Below are 13140 nucleotides of genomic sequence, written 5' to 3' on the forward strand. Positions count from 1 at the left end.
CTATGATAATGCCTCTTGCTTGTCTGGATGAAGAGGTGGGTGGGTGGGGGGGTGTATCTAGTGTATCTGACCTTTTTGTGTGTGGAATGTAGCTTACTGCACAAAAGTGAGTCATAGCTGTTGCTCCATCTCAATTTGCAACCACTTTTTGTATCTGGTCCTGCCCCCAAGTGGCATGTGGCCTTTCGAAAGTTCCTGTTGTGGGAGTGCAGCCCTTGAACTGAAAGAGATTCCCTTCCTCTGATGTGCACTTACATGTTAGATTGCTCTAGAATCTCTTTGCAAAGCAGATTTTTGGGAGTTCTACAGGGGGATTAGAATAAGGAGAAGCCTCGTCATTCAATTTGTACTAAACTGGACTCCATCCTGTTTATTTAAATATGTGTTAACCATGTTTTGTCAAGCTATTTCAGGATGGTATACAAAAGTGTGAATTAAAATCCACACACACAACATCTAGACACAACAAATAACTATGATAAATACAAGCCAAATACAAGCCAAAACCCAAACAACAGAAGACAAAACTAGAAGAAACACAAATAATCTTTGGTGTGAAAACACTAGAATGCTTGGGCAATAGGAAGGAAGGTCTCCACCTGGTGCTATAATATGAACCATTTGATACTTGCTTTCCATGGGCAAAAATACGTAGCATTTTTGTTTTGTTTCTTTAACCCTCCAGCTGACACGCCCATCTCTCGGGGTGCAGAACGACAGGACCGGAAGGAAAATGGAGACTTTCAGAATGCGTATGATTTGAAGCATTTCCCAAGCACTCCAAAGCACAAGCATAGATCCAGGTAACTGCCAAATGACACTGACATATTGAACCTTGGTAAACGGCCTTTACAATGGAATTTCCCCGTTCTGTCAACCACCTGCATCTCCACTGTAAACAAAGAAATGGTGTGCATGCATACATGTGTTCTGGAGCTTCCCCACCCCTCTACAGGCCCAACAGACACCATCTGCCCTGTGGGAAGGAAGAGGAGAGAGAGGAAGACCAGCTGAGGCAGCACCAGGGGCTGCTGCATTCAACTTTTCCCTCTCCCACTAGACAGGGTCATCTGCCTTCTGTGGGACTGGTTGTTTTGTTTTGTTTTGTTTTGTGAGCGTACGAGTCTTGGTGTATCTGTTGTGGTTCATCAATGTTGTTGGCTGCTTTGAGGACTCAAGTTTAAAAGCAGAATATGAAGCTACCAAATAAATAAATGTCCTGTCCCCCCCGACACAACAGCACCAGCAAGAGCCAATGAAGTCTTATCGAGGCTGTACGAGTGGGAGCACTGATTTGGCTCTGCTGATCTAAATTAACCCAAATTATAATCACAACATTCATACATAACATTTCACTTTTGGCATCACAATATCAACTTTCATTATTTGATGAGAGAGAGAGAAATTAGTAATAGACTTCCTGTAAATTAGTTATGCTTGTACATATTCTAAAAACATGAATGTGCACAATACATTAATCATTTTAAGATACTTATCCTTTACACTCTAACATCATTCTAGATCCTTAACTTTTCCAACTCTATAATTTTCTTCAGTCACTCAAAAGCTGGCATAGTTAGTGAATTATTACAATATTTATGAACATATTTTTATATCCGTCCCATTTTTTTGTTAAATTGTTGTTTAGATTTTCCTCTAAGACTGTTTGTCAACTGGGCCATCCCTGCATAGTCTTGTACTTTAGCTTGCCAAGCTGCAATTTTTGGAGCATCTTGTTCTTTCCATCCTTTTGCCAAAAGGATTCCGGCCACCACCGTTGCATATAAAAACACACTATTGATTGTTTTGGAATATCCTTATCAATTATGTTCAGTAATAATATCTGCCAACTTCTCAATTATCTCCCTCTTCTCCCCACAAGAAAGTGGCAGTGACTCAACTGCCAGGGGGCCATGTTTGTAGTGCCTCTCTCTGCTACCTCATCCAGTACACTTCAGCTTATAGCAGCGGTAGCCCAAGTGGTGCCCTTCGGATGTTGTGGGCTGCAATTCCCATCAGCCCCAGCCAGCATGGCCAATGGTCAAGGAAAGTGGGAGCAGTAGTCCGCAACTTCTGGAAGGCGCACCACATTGGTCTTGCAGTCTTTATCAGGGAAAAGAAAACATTGTTCCTTTCAAATTCACTGAAACATGTTGATTAGCTGGCATTTTGTAACCATAGGTGCAACCATTTGATATGCATGAAAACAGAACAATTCTAAGTGACTGAAATCTTGGCTTCTTGTTTCTCTTTCTCCATTGAGGGTTTCATCCCAGCACAGAACTCCAAATGAGAGCCTGTTTTCTTACACGCAAAAGATCACAGAAGGCATGGAGGCAGGTGGGTAGCACCGCTTGAGGCCCACAGGCCGCTGGAAGTGGCCTGTCATCTCCACAGAAGCAGCTCCAGTTTCACTATTCTGTCTCTCTCTCACCCCCACCCCAGATGTAACCCTGGAGTGCTTGGGCTTCCAATGGGAACTTCATCGCATGTACTTCTTCAAATCTCAGGTCCTCTCACAGCTTCTTGCTGAGACTGTTCAGAAATGCGACTTACAAATAACAGAAAGCAAGCCCCAAGTCGAAAAAGGTACTGGAAGTCAGTCCAGAGATTTGTTTATTCAACCATTTGATCGATTAAGCCAGACATATAAGTGTCACATCTTTTGTGTGTGTGTTTGTTTAAAATATTTTAGGCTGCTTTTTTGGGCAAATGCCTGTCCAACGTGGCTTTCAATCAAAAACAACAAATGATAAAAAGAACATGACTACAAAAATTTTAAACTGAAAACTACCACTCAGCAGCACTCCCCCTCCCCTTTTTTTGTTAGAAAAACTGAGGTGGAAAGAACATAATTATGCTTATTGTGCCTTTCATGGCATAAATCCCATACTAGTCTTCCTTCATTTCTCATGCTTTTGGCAGAAACCAGATGTTATAAGCAGCGTCTCTTTAATGGTCGCAAAAACAAAGAACTCCTCAAACAGAAGCAAGCAATGCCTAGAGTCACAATTGCATTGGAGGTTAATGATCCAGACGTCACTCGATTTGGTAATCTGTTTTTACCTTTGATATGGACACTAGCTACAGATACAAACAATATAGGTTGGCCATTTTCGGTAGGTGTTAAGATTTTGCCCTGAAAGGCTATGTGAGGGGCTGAGGATGTAGGTGAGGAGTGGCTCAAAATGCATTTTGCTGACTGAGAAGGAGGACAAGATGGCGCCCTGCTCCTTTCCACACTGGCTCTACTGAAAGCTTGAAGATTGGTGACAGAACAACATCCTTCACCACACTGGAAAGTAGCAGGCTACTTTGGGGGGTGGGGAAGGTCACAGCTCTGTGGTCCAACAGAAGGAAAAGGAGAGAGGGCTCACGAGAAATGGCTGGCCACTTCTGCCAATACCTAAACAACTTGTTTGGTATTACACTGCTGTTTACAGTTGTATACACTGAACAGCTTGCCTGTTATAGGGAGAGGGGGCAGGCCCACAGGTAATGCTAAGTCCATAGCACAGTATTGCCATTTCACTGTATGGGAACTCAGATCAGGGGACAGAGGGAACCATTGCGCTGCACTTTTAAGGCTTGATGAATTTACTGGTGTCTTTATTTGCATCTCCTGTGAATGAAGCCTTTTCTGTTGCGCTGAAGAATTTATACAACTCTGAACTCCAAGTGAATGAAGAAGATGTTCTGGGAGTCCTGGCTGCTGCAGAGGTATTACAGTTCCCTAGCCTGTTCCAGAAGTAAGTAGACATTGGCGCACCATCCTGTCATTGGCTTTAGATGTGGGGACTGGATTGTATAGCGGTACGAAACACTGGACTCCCTCCCTCATGACTTGGTTCTGTGCAATGTCGGGTTTTGTCAAGCATCTGGTGTTGTGCACCTGGAAGTCATGTTCAAAGAAACATTTGCACAGCTCAGCTGTAGGTCTGTCTACTAACTGTTCACATAGACAGTTGCTGGTCTGCGGAGCATTGTGGCACTAGTTACATTGCACAAATAAATCAGTTGAGCAGGATCTCTGGCCATTATTAGTGACTCTGGTGATGTAACAGTGTTTTGCACCTCTCTGTAGCCCAAGTTCAAAGCCAATGTTATAGCACTTCTTCTTGGCGGAATTTTCTGTGTCTCTTGGCACGACCATCCTAAATTAGGCATTATTAGAGTGAGAGAATGGTAGAAAAATGTCCTCCTGTCACCCGGCAAAAGCACAAGTTGACGCCCTTAGCCTGCCAAGAGATGTGGAATGAATCATCTGGGTTGTTGTTTTACTGGAAGAGTCTCCTATATTTTTAAAACTGCCTTTTTTTAAAAAAAAAGAGTTCTGACTGAGCTTGACATGCAAGTCTTGGCGAAGACCATTTTATCTCAGTAGCTGATGAAATCAACATATTTTTAGGACACAGTCATATTTCTTTTCCATACCCATATAGACATATCAACATAATTTGAGCATAGAATTTGAGTAAAGAATTTTCTTACAATACCCGAACAGATAGCAGACAGGCAAACAACTTTCCAAAATGCATAGCAGAGTAGCTGGAAGTACACAGTGTTGCCTAGGAATTACAATATCATGTACTGAATTTCACATAATGATTTTTAATTTTGTTTCATTTTTGGTGTGTTTTTATTTATTTGCAAGTCATATTGGTACCAACCCTCAGATTGTTTTAAATATAGGTCGCATCCATTTTGGCCTTCTGGGGACAAACATTGCTCTTCATCAAGGGCTTTGCCATATAAATAATTAAATTGTTTGGTGATTTCTTTAAAATGTTTATTTTAACATGGTCCTTTCCTACAGCACTACTGTTGGAAAAGATGCTGCTGTTTGAACTGGGTTGGGTTGGGTTGGGGGGGGGGTTCAGAACCCAGGTATGGTAGCAATGATATTGCTGAAGCTTTGCCCAGGAGATGGGTGAAATGCTCTCCTGCTTCTTTTTCTCTATTTCTTCTCCCCTTATGCTCACAACTCGCATTAATAGCCTTTTCTCTTTTCCTGCCCCCCAAGGTGTGTGCAGCTTATGAGAGGAAACATTTGCCCAGCCAGTGTCTGCAGCTATTATTCTGCAGGCTGCAAGGTGAGCTGTAAACCTGATGGATTTGATTTTAGCTGAGCCTGGTGAATGTTCATGGACCCACTTGTTGCTGACATTTGCACCTCTGCAATTTTCTAGAGCCCTCTGTGCAGGCTTGGTGTTTCTTTGTAGCAACAGGGCTTCTGTTTTATTGATCTTATCACCCCACCCTCGGATTGCCTCTGGGGGGGGCGGTGTCCAGACAACTTGCTTCTAAGCATGCATTGAACACATGAATGGAGGTTTGATAGGACACTATCTGCCACACCCTTTCGCTTCGACCTCTGACCTTTCCCACTGAGAGCCCCATGTTCAGTGTTCATGTAAAGGGAGGCTACATGTTTGCACTGACTGTGTAGCCGCTGGAGACACAATCTCTCTCTTCTCCCTCCCCGGTGCAAGGGGTGTGGGTGTCTGAACACCTCTTTAGCGGTGCAAAAAGGAAGTTCTTAAAGAAATATGGCCTGTCTCCAAGACAGAACAGTGACAGAGGAACACAACCGGGTTAGCCATTGAGAGTGCAGACTCAGCAGGAAAATAAGAACTTAGGATGAGACTGCTGGATCAGGCCAAAAGCTCACCCAGTCCAGCAATCTGTTCTTCTCATAGTGGTCATTCAGATGGCCAGGGAAGCCTTGAGATTCCCAGCAAATGGCATTGCCCCTGACAGCAGCAAATCTCTACAATATGTGAATTAATAGTATTCACACTATACATTTTAGGTGTGCACTTAAAATCCAATATTTTTAGTACAGTACTTTTAGTTTCAATCTGAATATGATGTCTCAATTTCCAGTTTCTACCACAAGATGGTCCCAGAGTTCAGAATTTCTTTGACACTTTTCTCCCCTCCCTTGAAATCAGTACCAGCAGCCCACCTTGATCACCGAATGTGAAAGATGGATAGAGGTGAACCTTGTCCCGCAGCTTGGCTCTCAGATTCACCTGCGGCAGCTGCCCCTGGAACTACTGCAGAAAGTGATTAGATCTTCAAGGTCAGAGGGATGTGCAATATTTTGTTCTATAAAAGGAAGTTTTGTGCAGGCAGATCAGACGAAGGCTAAATAAGCAGGTCTTTGGAGGGTTCTGCTCTCTAGGAAGCTACAGGAAGTGGGATCACAAGTCAGTTGGGTTCTTTTTATTGATGAAAACGGAGAGCAGGAGTTCTGAGGAGGGCGAACGGATACAATGCTTTCATAGCAATTCAGTATATATGGGGAATGGACATGGCTCTGCCAATATATACTCTGCAGCACTGCCTTCTGCCAGATACTATAGACATCATAGGCATTACAGTCATACCTCGGTTTAAGTACACCTCGGTTTGAGTATTTTCAGTTTAAGTACTCTGTGGACCTGTCTGGAACGGATTAATCCACTTTCCATTACTTTCAATGGGAAAGTTCGCTTCAGGTTAAGTACGCTTCAGGTTAAGTACGGACTTCCGGAACCAATTACACTCATACCTCGGGTTAAGTACGCTTCAGGTTGAGTACTCCACGGACCCGTCTGGAACAGATTAATCTACTTTCCATTACTTTCAATGGGAAAGTTCACTTCAGGTTAAGTACACTTCAGGTTAAGTACAGACTTCCAGAACCAATTGTGCTTGTAAACCGAGGTACCACTGTAGTGCAGGGGTCAGCAAACTATATATATATTGGGGGGGGGGATGAACGAATTCCTATGCACCACAAGTAACCCAGAGATGCATTTTAAATAAAAGCACACATTCTACTCATGTAAAAACACGCTGATTCCCGGACCGTCCGCAGGCCGGATTTAGAAGGTGATTGGGCCGGATCTGGCCCCCGGGCCTTAGTTTGCCTACCCATGCATTACTGTTTGGGGGCTTTATGTAATACTATTCATATATTCATATTCCTCCTCCCTTTCAGATTAAAAATATATATGCGGCTTTCACATTAAGATAATATAATAAAATGCACACATTACAATAAGAGATATAAAACAGCAGATAAAGCAGCATAAAACTTCTGCTCTGGTCAGACCTCACCTGGAGTACTGTGTCCAGTTCTGGGCACCACAGTTCAAGAAGGATACTGACAAGCTGGAACGTGTCCAGAAGAGGGCAACCAAAATGGTCAAAGGCCTGGAAACGATGCCTTATGAGGAATGGCTTAGGGAGCTGGGTATGTTTAGCCTGGAGAAGAGAAGGTTAAGGGGTGATATGATAGCCATGTTCAAATATATGAAAGGATGTCATATGGAGGAGGGAGAAAGGTTGTTTTCTGCTGCTCCAGAGAAGCGGACACGGAGCAATGGATTCAAACTTCAAGAAAGAAGATTCCACCTAAACATTAGGAAGAACTTCCTGACAGTAAGAGCTGTTCGGCAGTAGAATTTGCTACCAAGGAGTGTGGTGGAGTCTCCTTCTTTGGAGGTCTTTAAGCAGAGGCTTGACAGGCATATGTCAAGAATGCTTTGATGGTGTTTCCTGCTTGGCAGGGGGTTGGACTGGATGGCCCTTGTGGTCTCTTCCAACTTTATGATTCTATGAAACTCCTCCCCCCCCAAAAAAAAATCCAGGAGAAATCAAAAGGTCCCCATTCAGCAGTGAAAATATAGCAGCCCATCTATAAAACTGACCCTCCCTGGAGAGGTCATTTGATAGGCTAAGTGCCACTGTGGATAAGCCTCCCTTAAAGTTGGAACTCCCATCCAATAGCTTTAATGGATAAATCAGGTTGGGACATAGGCAAGGCACAGGTTACAAGGTGCAGCAGGTACATAAGAGGTATAAGCAGACGGCTAAGGGCAAGCTCAGACATTGATCCAACAAGCGATGGGCTCTCTGCACCTGCATTTTGAAGGGTAGGGCAGGCGCAACTCATAGTGCAACAAGTGGTTGCCATCTTGGGACTGGGCAAGTAAATGGGCACTCATTTGAGTGGGCTGGGTCTGCCAGGTTTGTTCATGTTGGTGTTGGCATTGTCTTTGGAGATGGAGGTGGTGGTGCTGGCATTGGCTGGGCCTCCAGTTTACTCTCGGTCCCCTCCGTAGGAAAGGGATGAAAGGGTTAAACCTCCCATCCACATAAACAGCTGCTGATCGATATAATTGGTTAATGTTTTTGACTGTCCATCATCCAGTCATTTCTTAAGAGGTCTATAAAGGGTCATTCCCGTACTCCACCCGAGCAATAAGTTGGAGAGGCCCAGGTGCTAAGCTATGTGCTGTGAACGACTGTTCTGTTCGTTTTTCAAAATCGCAGATTTGATGGGTGCTATTTTCTCATGCATTTCGGTAAGCAGGAATGATCAGGTGCAACCTTTGTTTGGAGAAGGAACTTTTAGTACAGAGGGAACATGCCCATCGGATGAAAGCTACTGACTCTTGCGAGCAAAGGATTTAGCAGACATGACGGTTGGTTTTCTTTGGATTCTGCCACTCCACAAGTTGTTTTTAAAATGAAACCTAATATTGACTTGACCAGAAGTTCTCTGTTTTATGGCCACTGTAATTGCTCTCTTATGAAAACCACTGTCCTAGCAGATGTGTTATGAAGCAGCAACCTAATTCCATGGAAAGTCTTACTTAACTTGAGCAAAACAGATTGTTTTTATGCCTGTGACATGTCACATTGGGAGTAAGAGGCTGCCATGTGAATTAAATTTTCTGTGTGTGACTTAGCTTTGCTAGGGCGTTAAAGGTTTCTTACGTGGATTCAGCAGGTGTCCTCTGATTTGCAATCTGATTTCAGGTATCATTTGAATCTGCTTTCGATCTTTGGCTCACCTCTGTCCACTGTCTAGTCCTGGCTGCAGGGCCAGTGCTACCATTAAGGCGAGCTAGGCCATCGCCTAGAGCGCCAACATGGAGGAGGCGCTGGCCAACCTGCCCCCCCCACTGCCCGCCGCCCGCCGTGCCCAGAAGGGAGAGCGAGGGCTCCGGCAGCGCCTTCCCTCTCCGCCAGCACAGCGAGCCGCCGGGGCTGCAGGCAGGCAGGAGAGCACCTGCCGCGACGCCCAGAAGCTCTGAGCTGCAACAGGCGCTCGTGGGGCCATGGCGGGAGAGCGAGCGGGGGATGAGGGGCGTGGCGCTGTAGCAGCCGCCCTGGGGCGGGTCATGCCTTCTGCTTCCGGGTCTCCTGAGCTCACTGCCTTGGCAGCCGGCTCCTCCTCCACGCTCTGCCTCCTTGAATGGGCCTGGGGGGGCTCTGTGAGGCCCCGGCTGCGCTGCGCACCCAGAGTAGGCGCCGCCCACCACGTTGGGGAGGAAGGTGCGCCCTGAGCAGAAGGCACACTGCTGGGGCCTCGCCGGGCACATCTGCGACACCGCCGACATCCGCCTGCACCGGGACGACGCCATCTCCACCTGCGGTGAGTTCGGCGTGGCCGGTGAGTGGGGCACGAGCCAGGTGGCATTAAGGAGCCGGGCCGAACGACCCACAAGGGCGGCTGCAGGGTTGGAGCGAGGGGAGCTCCCTCCCCCCCAGGACTCGGGCAAAGCAACCTTCTCGAGTGCTTGAGGGAGGGAGAAGAAGCAAAGAGGGCTTCTGTGTCCTGCAGTCCCGTAGGAGGAGGCCGTCGGCGGGGCTGTGCGGCTCCCCAGCTCGCTGCGCTCGCTGGGGCACCCCTGGGGGCCCGGCACCCTGTGTTTGATATATGATTGGCCGGGGGGCACCAGAAGGTGATCTTGCCTAGGGCGCAAAAAACCCTAGCACCAGCCCTGCCTGGCTGGCAGTGGCTGCTCAGTGCAAGGTTTTTTCCCTAATGCTCATTGATGCACTGAAGGAGGCACGGTTTCACCGATAGGAGAAGTGGTGTGGGGTAGGCTTAAATATTTTGTCTTCGCATGTTGCATTCCTGAGAACAATTGTCCCTCTTCACCTTGTATTTTTTATAAAAAGGACACAATGTGATTGCTAATCACATAATTATTAAGCCCCAGAGATTTTGTCAGAAATGGGAGTGGGGGTTTTTTTGCATGCAAAGCAGGCGATCTACTATTGAGCTTCTGAAATGAAGGATGTGCATTTGTCAAAACAACAGTACATTTGACAATGTTTCAGATGTGGCAACACTGTGCCTGCCCTTGTTTTATTTTAGTGAGGGAGGTCTGGAGCTAGATAGGAGTCAAACAGTGCATATTAGCACACACACCCCGGAAAATAAGATGTAGGGTCAGCAAAGAACGCTTGATCATCATGACAATTCAGTTGCAGTGAGCACAGATGAAAGATCCTGTGCTGTTGTACAGGGAAGGCTATCACAGCGACATAGGAACTCAGTAATAACATAGTTGCCTTATACTAAGTCAAACCATTGGTCCATCCAGCTCAGTATTGTCTACAATGATTGGCAGCAACTCCCAAGGGTTTCAAAGAGGGAGCATCTCCCAGCCCAACCTGGAGATTCTGGGGTCCTGGGACCTTTTGCTACCAGTATAGATGGAGGGGTGGAGGAGAAATTCAGTAAACATTTAAAGTCAAATCTATCAAATTGAATAATAATAATAATAATAATAATAATAATAATAATAATAATAATAATGCGACAAAACATCAAACATTTAAAACTCCCCTAAACAGGGCTGCCTTCAGATGTCTTCTAAAAGTCTTCTAAAATTTGCACTTTCCAGAACAATACGTGAACAGGTACATGCACTTCTCCAAGCAAAGAATGATTACAAAAATGCATATATCTGTGGGAAAGTGTGTGTGGAAATGAAGATATGAGTGAAAATAACATACAAAAATGCAGTCTGTTAGGGAGGTTTGCTTTAAAAAAATGTATACATTACTCAAAAATGTATACATTAAAATGTGTTTATTAGGAGAAATTCACACTAATTTTCAATAGGGTTTTTTTTTAGGGCAGATTGCTGCAAAATGTGGAACATTTAAGTTAGGCATCCCCAAACTGCGGCCCTCCAGATGTTTTGGCCTACAACTCCCATGTCCCCTAGCCAAGAGGACCAGTGGTCAGGGGTGATGGGAATTGTAGTCCAAAGCATCTGGAGGGCCGAAGTTTGGGGATGCCTGATTTAAGTTATGACTTAAATGAGTAACAGAGAGAATCAGAACCGACAGACCTTTCCAGCCCTAGATCCCACTGTCAAGGCCATTCTCCTAGTTCCCACTTGATCACACAGCTATGGGCACATTAAATGTCTGTGGGTGGGCAGTGGAGAAGATCTGTTCCTTGTTCCTGCAGGTAATCAAAATCAGATATCTGAGAGTTGTGCTATATCAAAACTGAGGGTTGATGAAGGGGTGAGAAAGAAATTATTGCTGCTTTCCCACCACCATCCATTTTAGATTCTTGCTTCCGCTAAAACACTTGGTGGCTCCCAGGGGCAGCTATAAGCTCCTTGTTTTGCAGATTTATTTATAGTGTTTGGACAGAATGTCTGCTTTTTGCAAAGATCCCTTTCCCAATGACTTTTAAAGACTGCCTGTTTTTACTTCCAAAGTGTTGCTGAAAGCTGGACACATTTTCCATGCTTCTTGTCTTTAAATAGACTCTTGTCTTATCTGAGCAGTTCATTAACTTTGCCCTTCTCGGAAAGCAATTAGCTTCCTCCCACAAAAGTTTTTAAGAGCTGTCCTTAAGTTTCCTCGCTGCCATGTGACTTTCTCAAAAGCTTCTGTCTAGTTAAGTAAGATTTTGCTGAACATCTTCTAGCCCCTAATCTGTAGAGGGATGAAGCCAGGAAGATGGGTTTTCACTATGTTAGCTCAAAAACCAAGTAGTTTGCAAGTCAGAGGTCCAAACTGAATAGGCAGAACATCAGGTAGGCCACTGGAGAGGTAAAGGAAACACTGGCCTAAAATACAAGGTAAGGAACACAGGAACGCTCAAGAAAGCAGGGGCATCATTCCATGAAACAGGAATAAACTGATAGCAGAAGTACAGGCAACCCCAAGAGCCTGAGAAAAAACAGTGCCTATGCAGTGACAGTGACAAGACTTCACTTTGCTTCAGACCATATCCCATTCTGCAAGGGCACCTTTAATATTAATATTGTACTGATGCTTCACAATTTAACTCTGAATGTAGCCAAGGTTTGCTTGGGACTTTCGACTTTGCTACATCTTGTCCCAGTCCCAACAGAAATCTGAACTGCACCCGTGAAAAACTGAGCATTTGTGTCTTTCAATACTACTGAAGTGGTTGTTTTTGCCATTTTTGGCACTTGTAACTTGCATGTCATGGCAAGTGTCCTGTGTGGAACTGCAGTCAAAAAAATATGCCTGATGACATGCTGATCAATGTGCTAAAGTAAATAAAACTAACTTGAAGTAGTTGCATCCAATTCTTAAAAATAACCCAAACAGAAAAATATAGTTATCTGAGGAAAATAACTTAAACTTACACTTAATATCTACACTTAAAAATAATGATGTAACTATTTGTTTAGACAAATACAGACACCATACAAACTGGTAGTTCATAAAGATTTTGTTTTGCCTTGCAGGTTATTTACTTTCAATGAATTTCATCTCCTGCGAACTGCACTATGCTGGGTCTTCCTACAACAAAACCCCAAAATTCAGATAATTCCATCTTATGATACCGTCCTCACATATTTTAGCAGGTAATTAAATGTATTTTTAATTCCTACTCTACACACCTATTCATATCAATTGCACATATTTTAAAACTTCTATAAAGTCTAAAAGCGCAATCGCTCATGGAGCAGAAAGTCTTCAGCTGCTGGCACTGTCATCCAATACGGTAAATAAACAGCATTAAACACACACACGTACGAGGGGATAAACCCCAAAATATAAAAACACAACCCTTCAGAACGAGAGAGTTTGAGGGGCCCTCTCAAAAGTCAGTATTTTGCAGGAGGGATTCAAGCATGTACCAGAAGTTTAGGTTTGCATAATTAGTCTGTGTAGGTACTAATCTGTTTGTGCCAAGGAAACGTAGTTTTTCTCAATCTGGAATCATTTATGATCATGCTCATCATGCTGCTTTCATTCTAGATTAATTCTAGATGCTGCCATCCACAAAGGTTGGTGTGTTTTTTGGGATACGTATTTGAAAATCCTCCCCTTGGTGAGATTATCCACCTT

At 44.3% G+C, this 13140-nt stretch overlaps 1 protein-coding gene across 1 annotated transcript in view; it reads left to right on the forward strand.

The window, feature by feature from the left end:
• The window catches only part of BTBD16 (BTB domain containing 16), a 39165-nt gene that overhangs the window by 10927 nt on the left and 15098 nt on the right, over nucleotides 1-13140 (forward strand). Inside the window, exons 4-11 of the mRNA XM_060275198.1 lie at nucleotides 686-803; nucleotides 2264-2340; nucleotides 2446-2589; nucleotides 2926-3051; nucleotides 3635-3749; nucleotides 5024-5093; nucleotides 5955-6085; nucleotides 12534-12653. Coding sequence (XP_060131181.1) covers nucleotides 686-803; nucleotides 2264-2340; nucleotides 2446-2589; nucleotides 2926-3051; nucleotides 3635-3749; nucleotides 5024-5093; nucleotides 5955-6085; nucleotides 12534-12653 — 901 coding nt within the window. The remainder of the gene's footprint in view (nucleotides 1-685; nucleotides 804-2263; nucleotides 2341-2445; nucleotides 2590-2925; nucleotides 3052-3634; nucleotides 3750-5023; nucleotides 5094-5954; nucleotides 6086-12533; nucleotides 12654-13140) is intronic.

Source organism: Zootoca vivipara, chromosome 5, assembly GCF_963506605.1.
Source record: "Zootoca vivipara chromosome 5, rZooViv1.1, whole genome shotgun sequence".
Classification (NCBI taxonomy): Eukaryota; Metazoa; Chordata; class Lepidosauria; order Squamata; family Lacertidae; genus Zootoca; species Zootoca vivipara.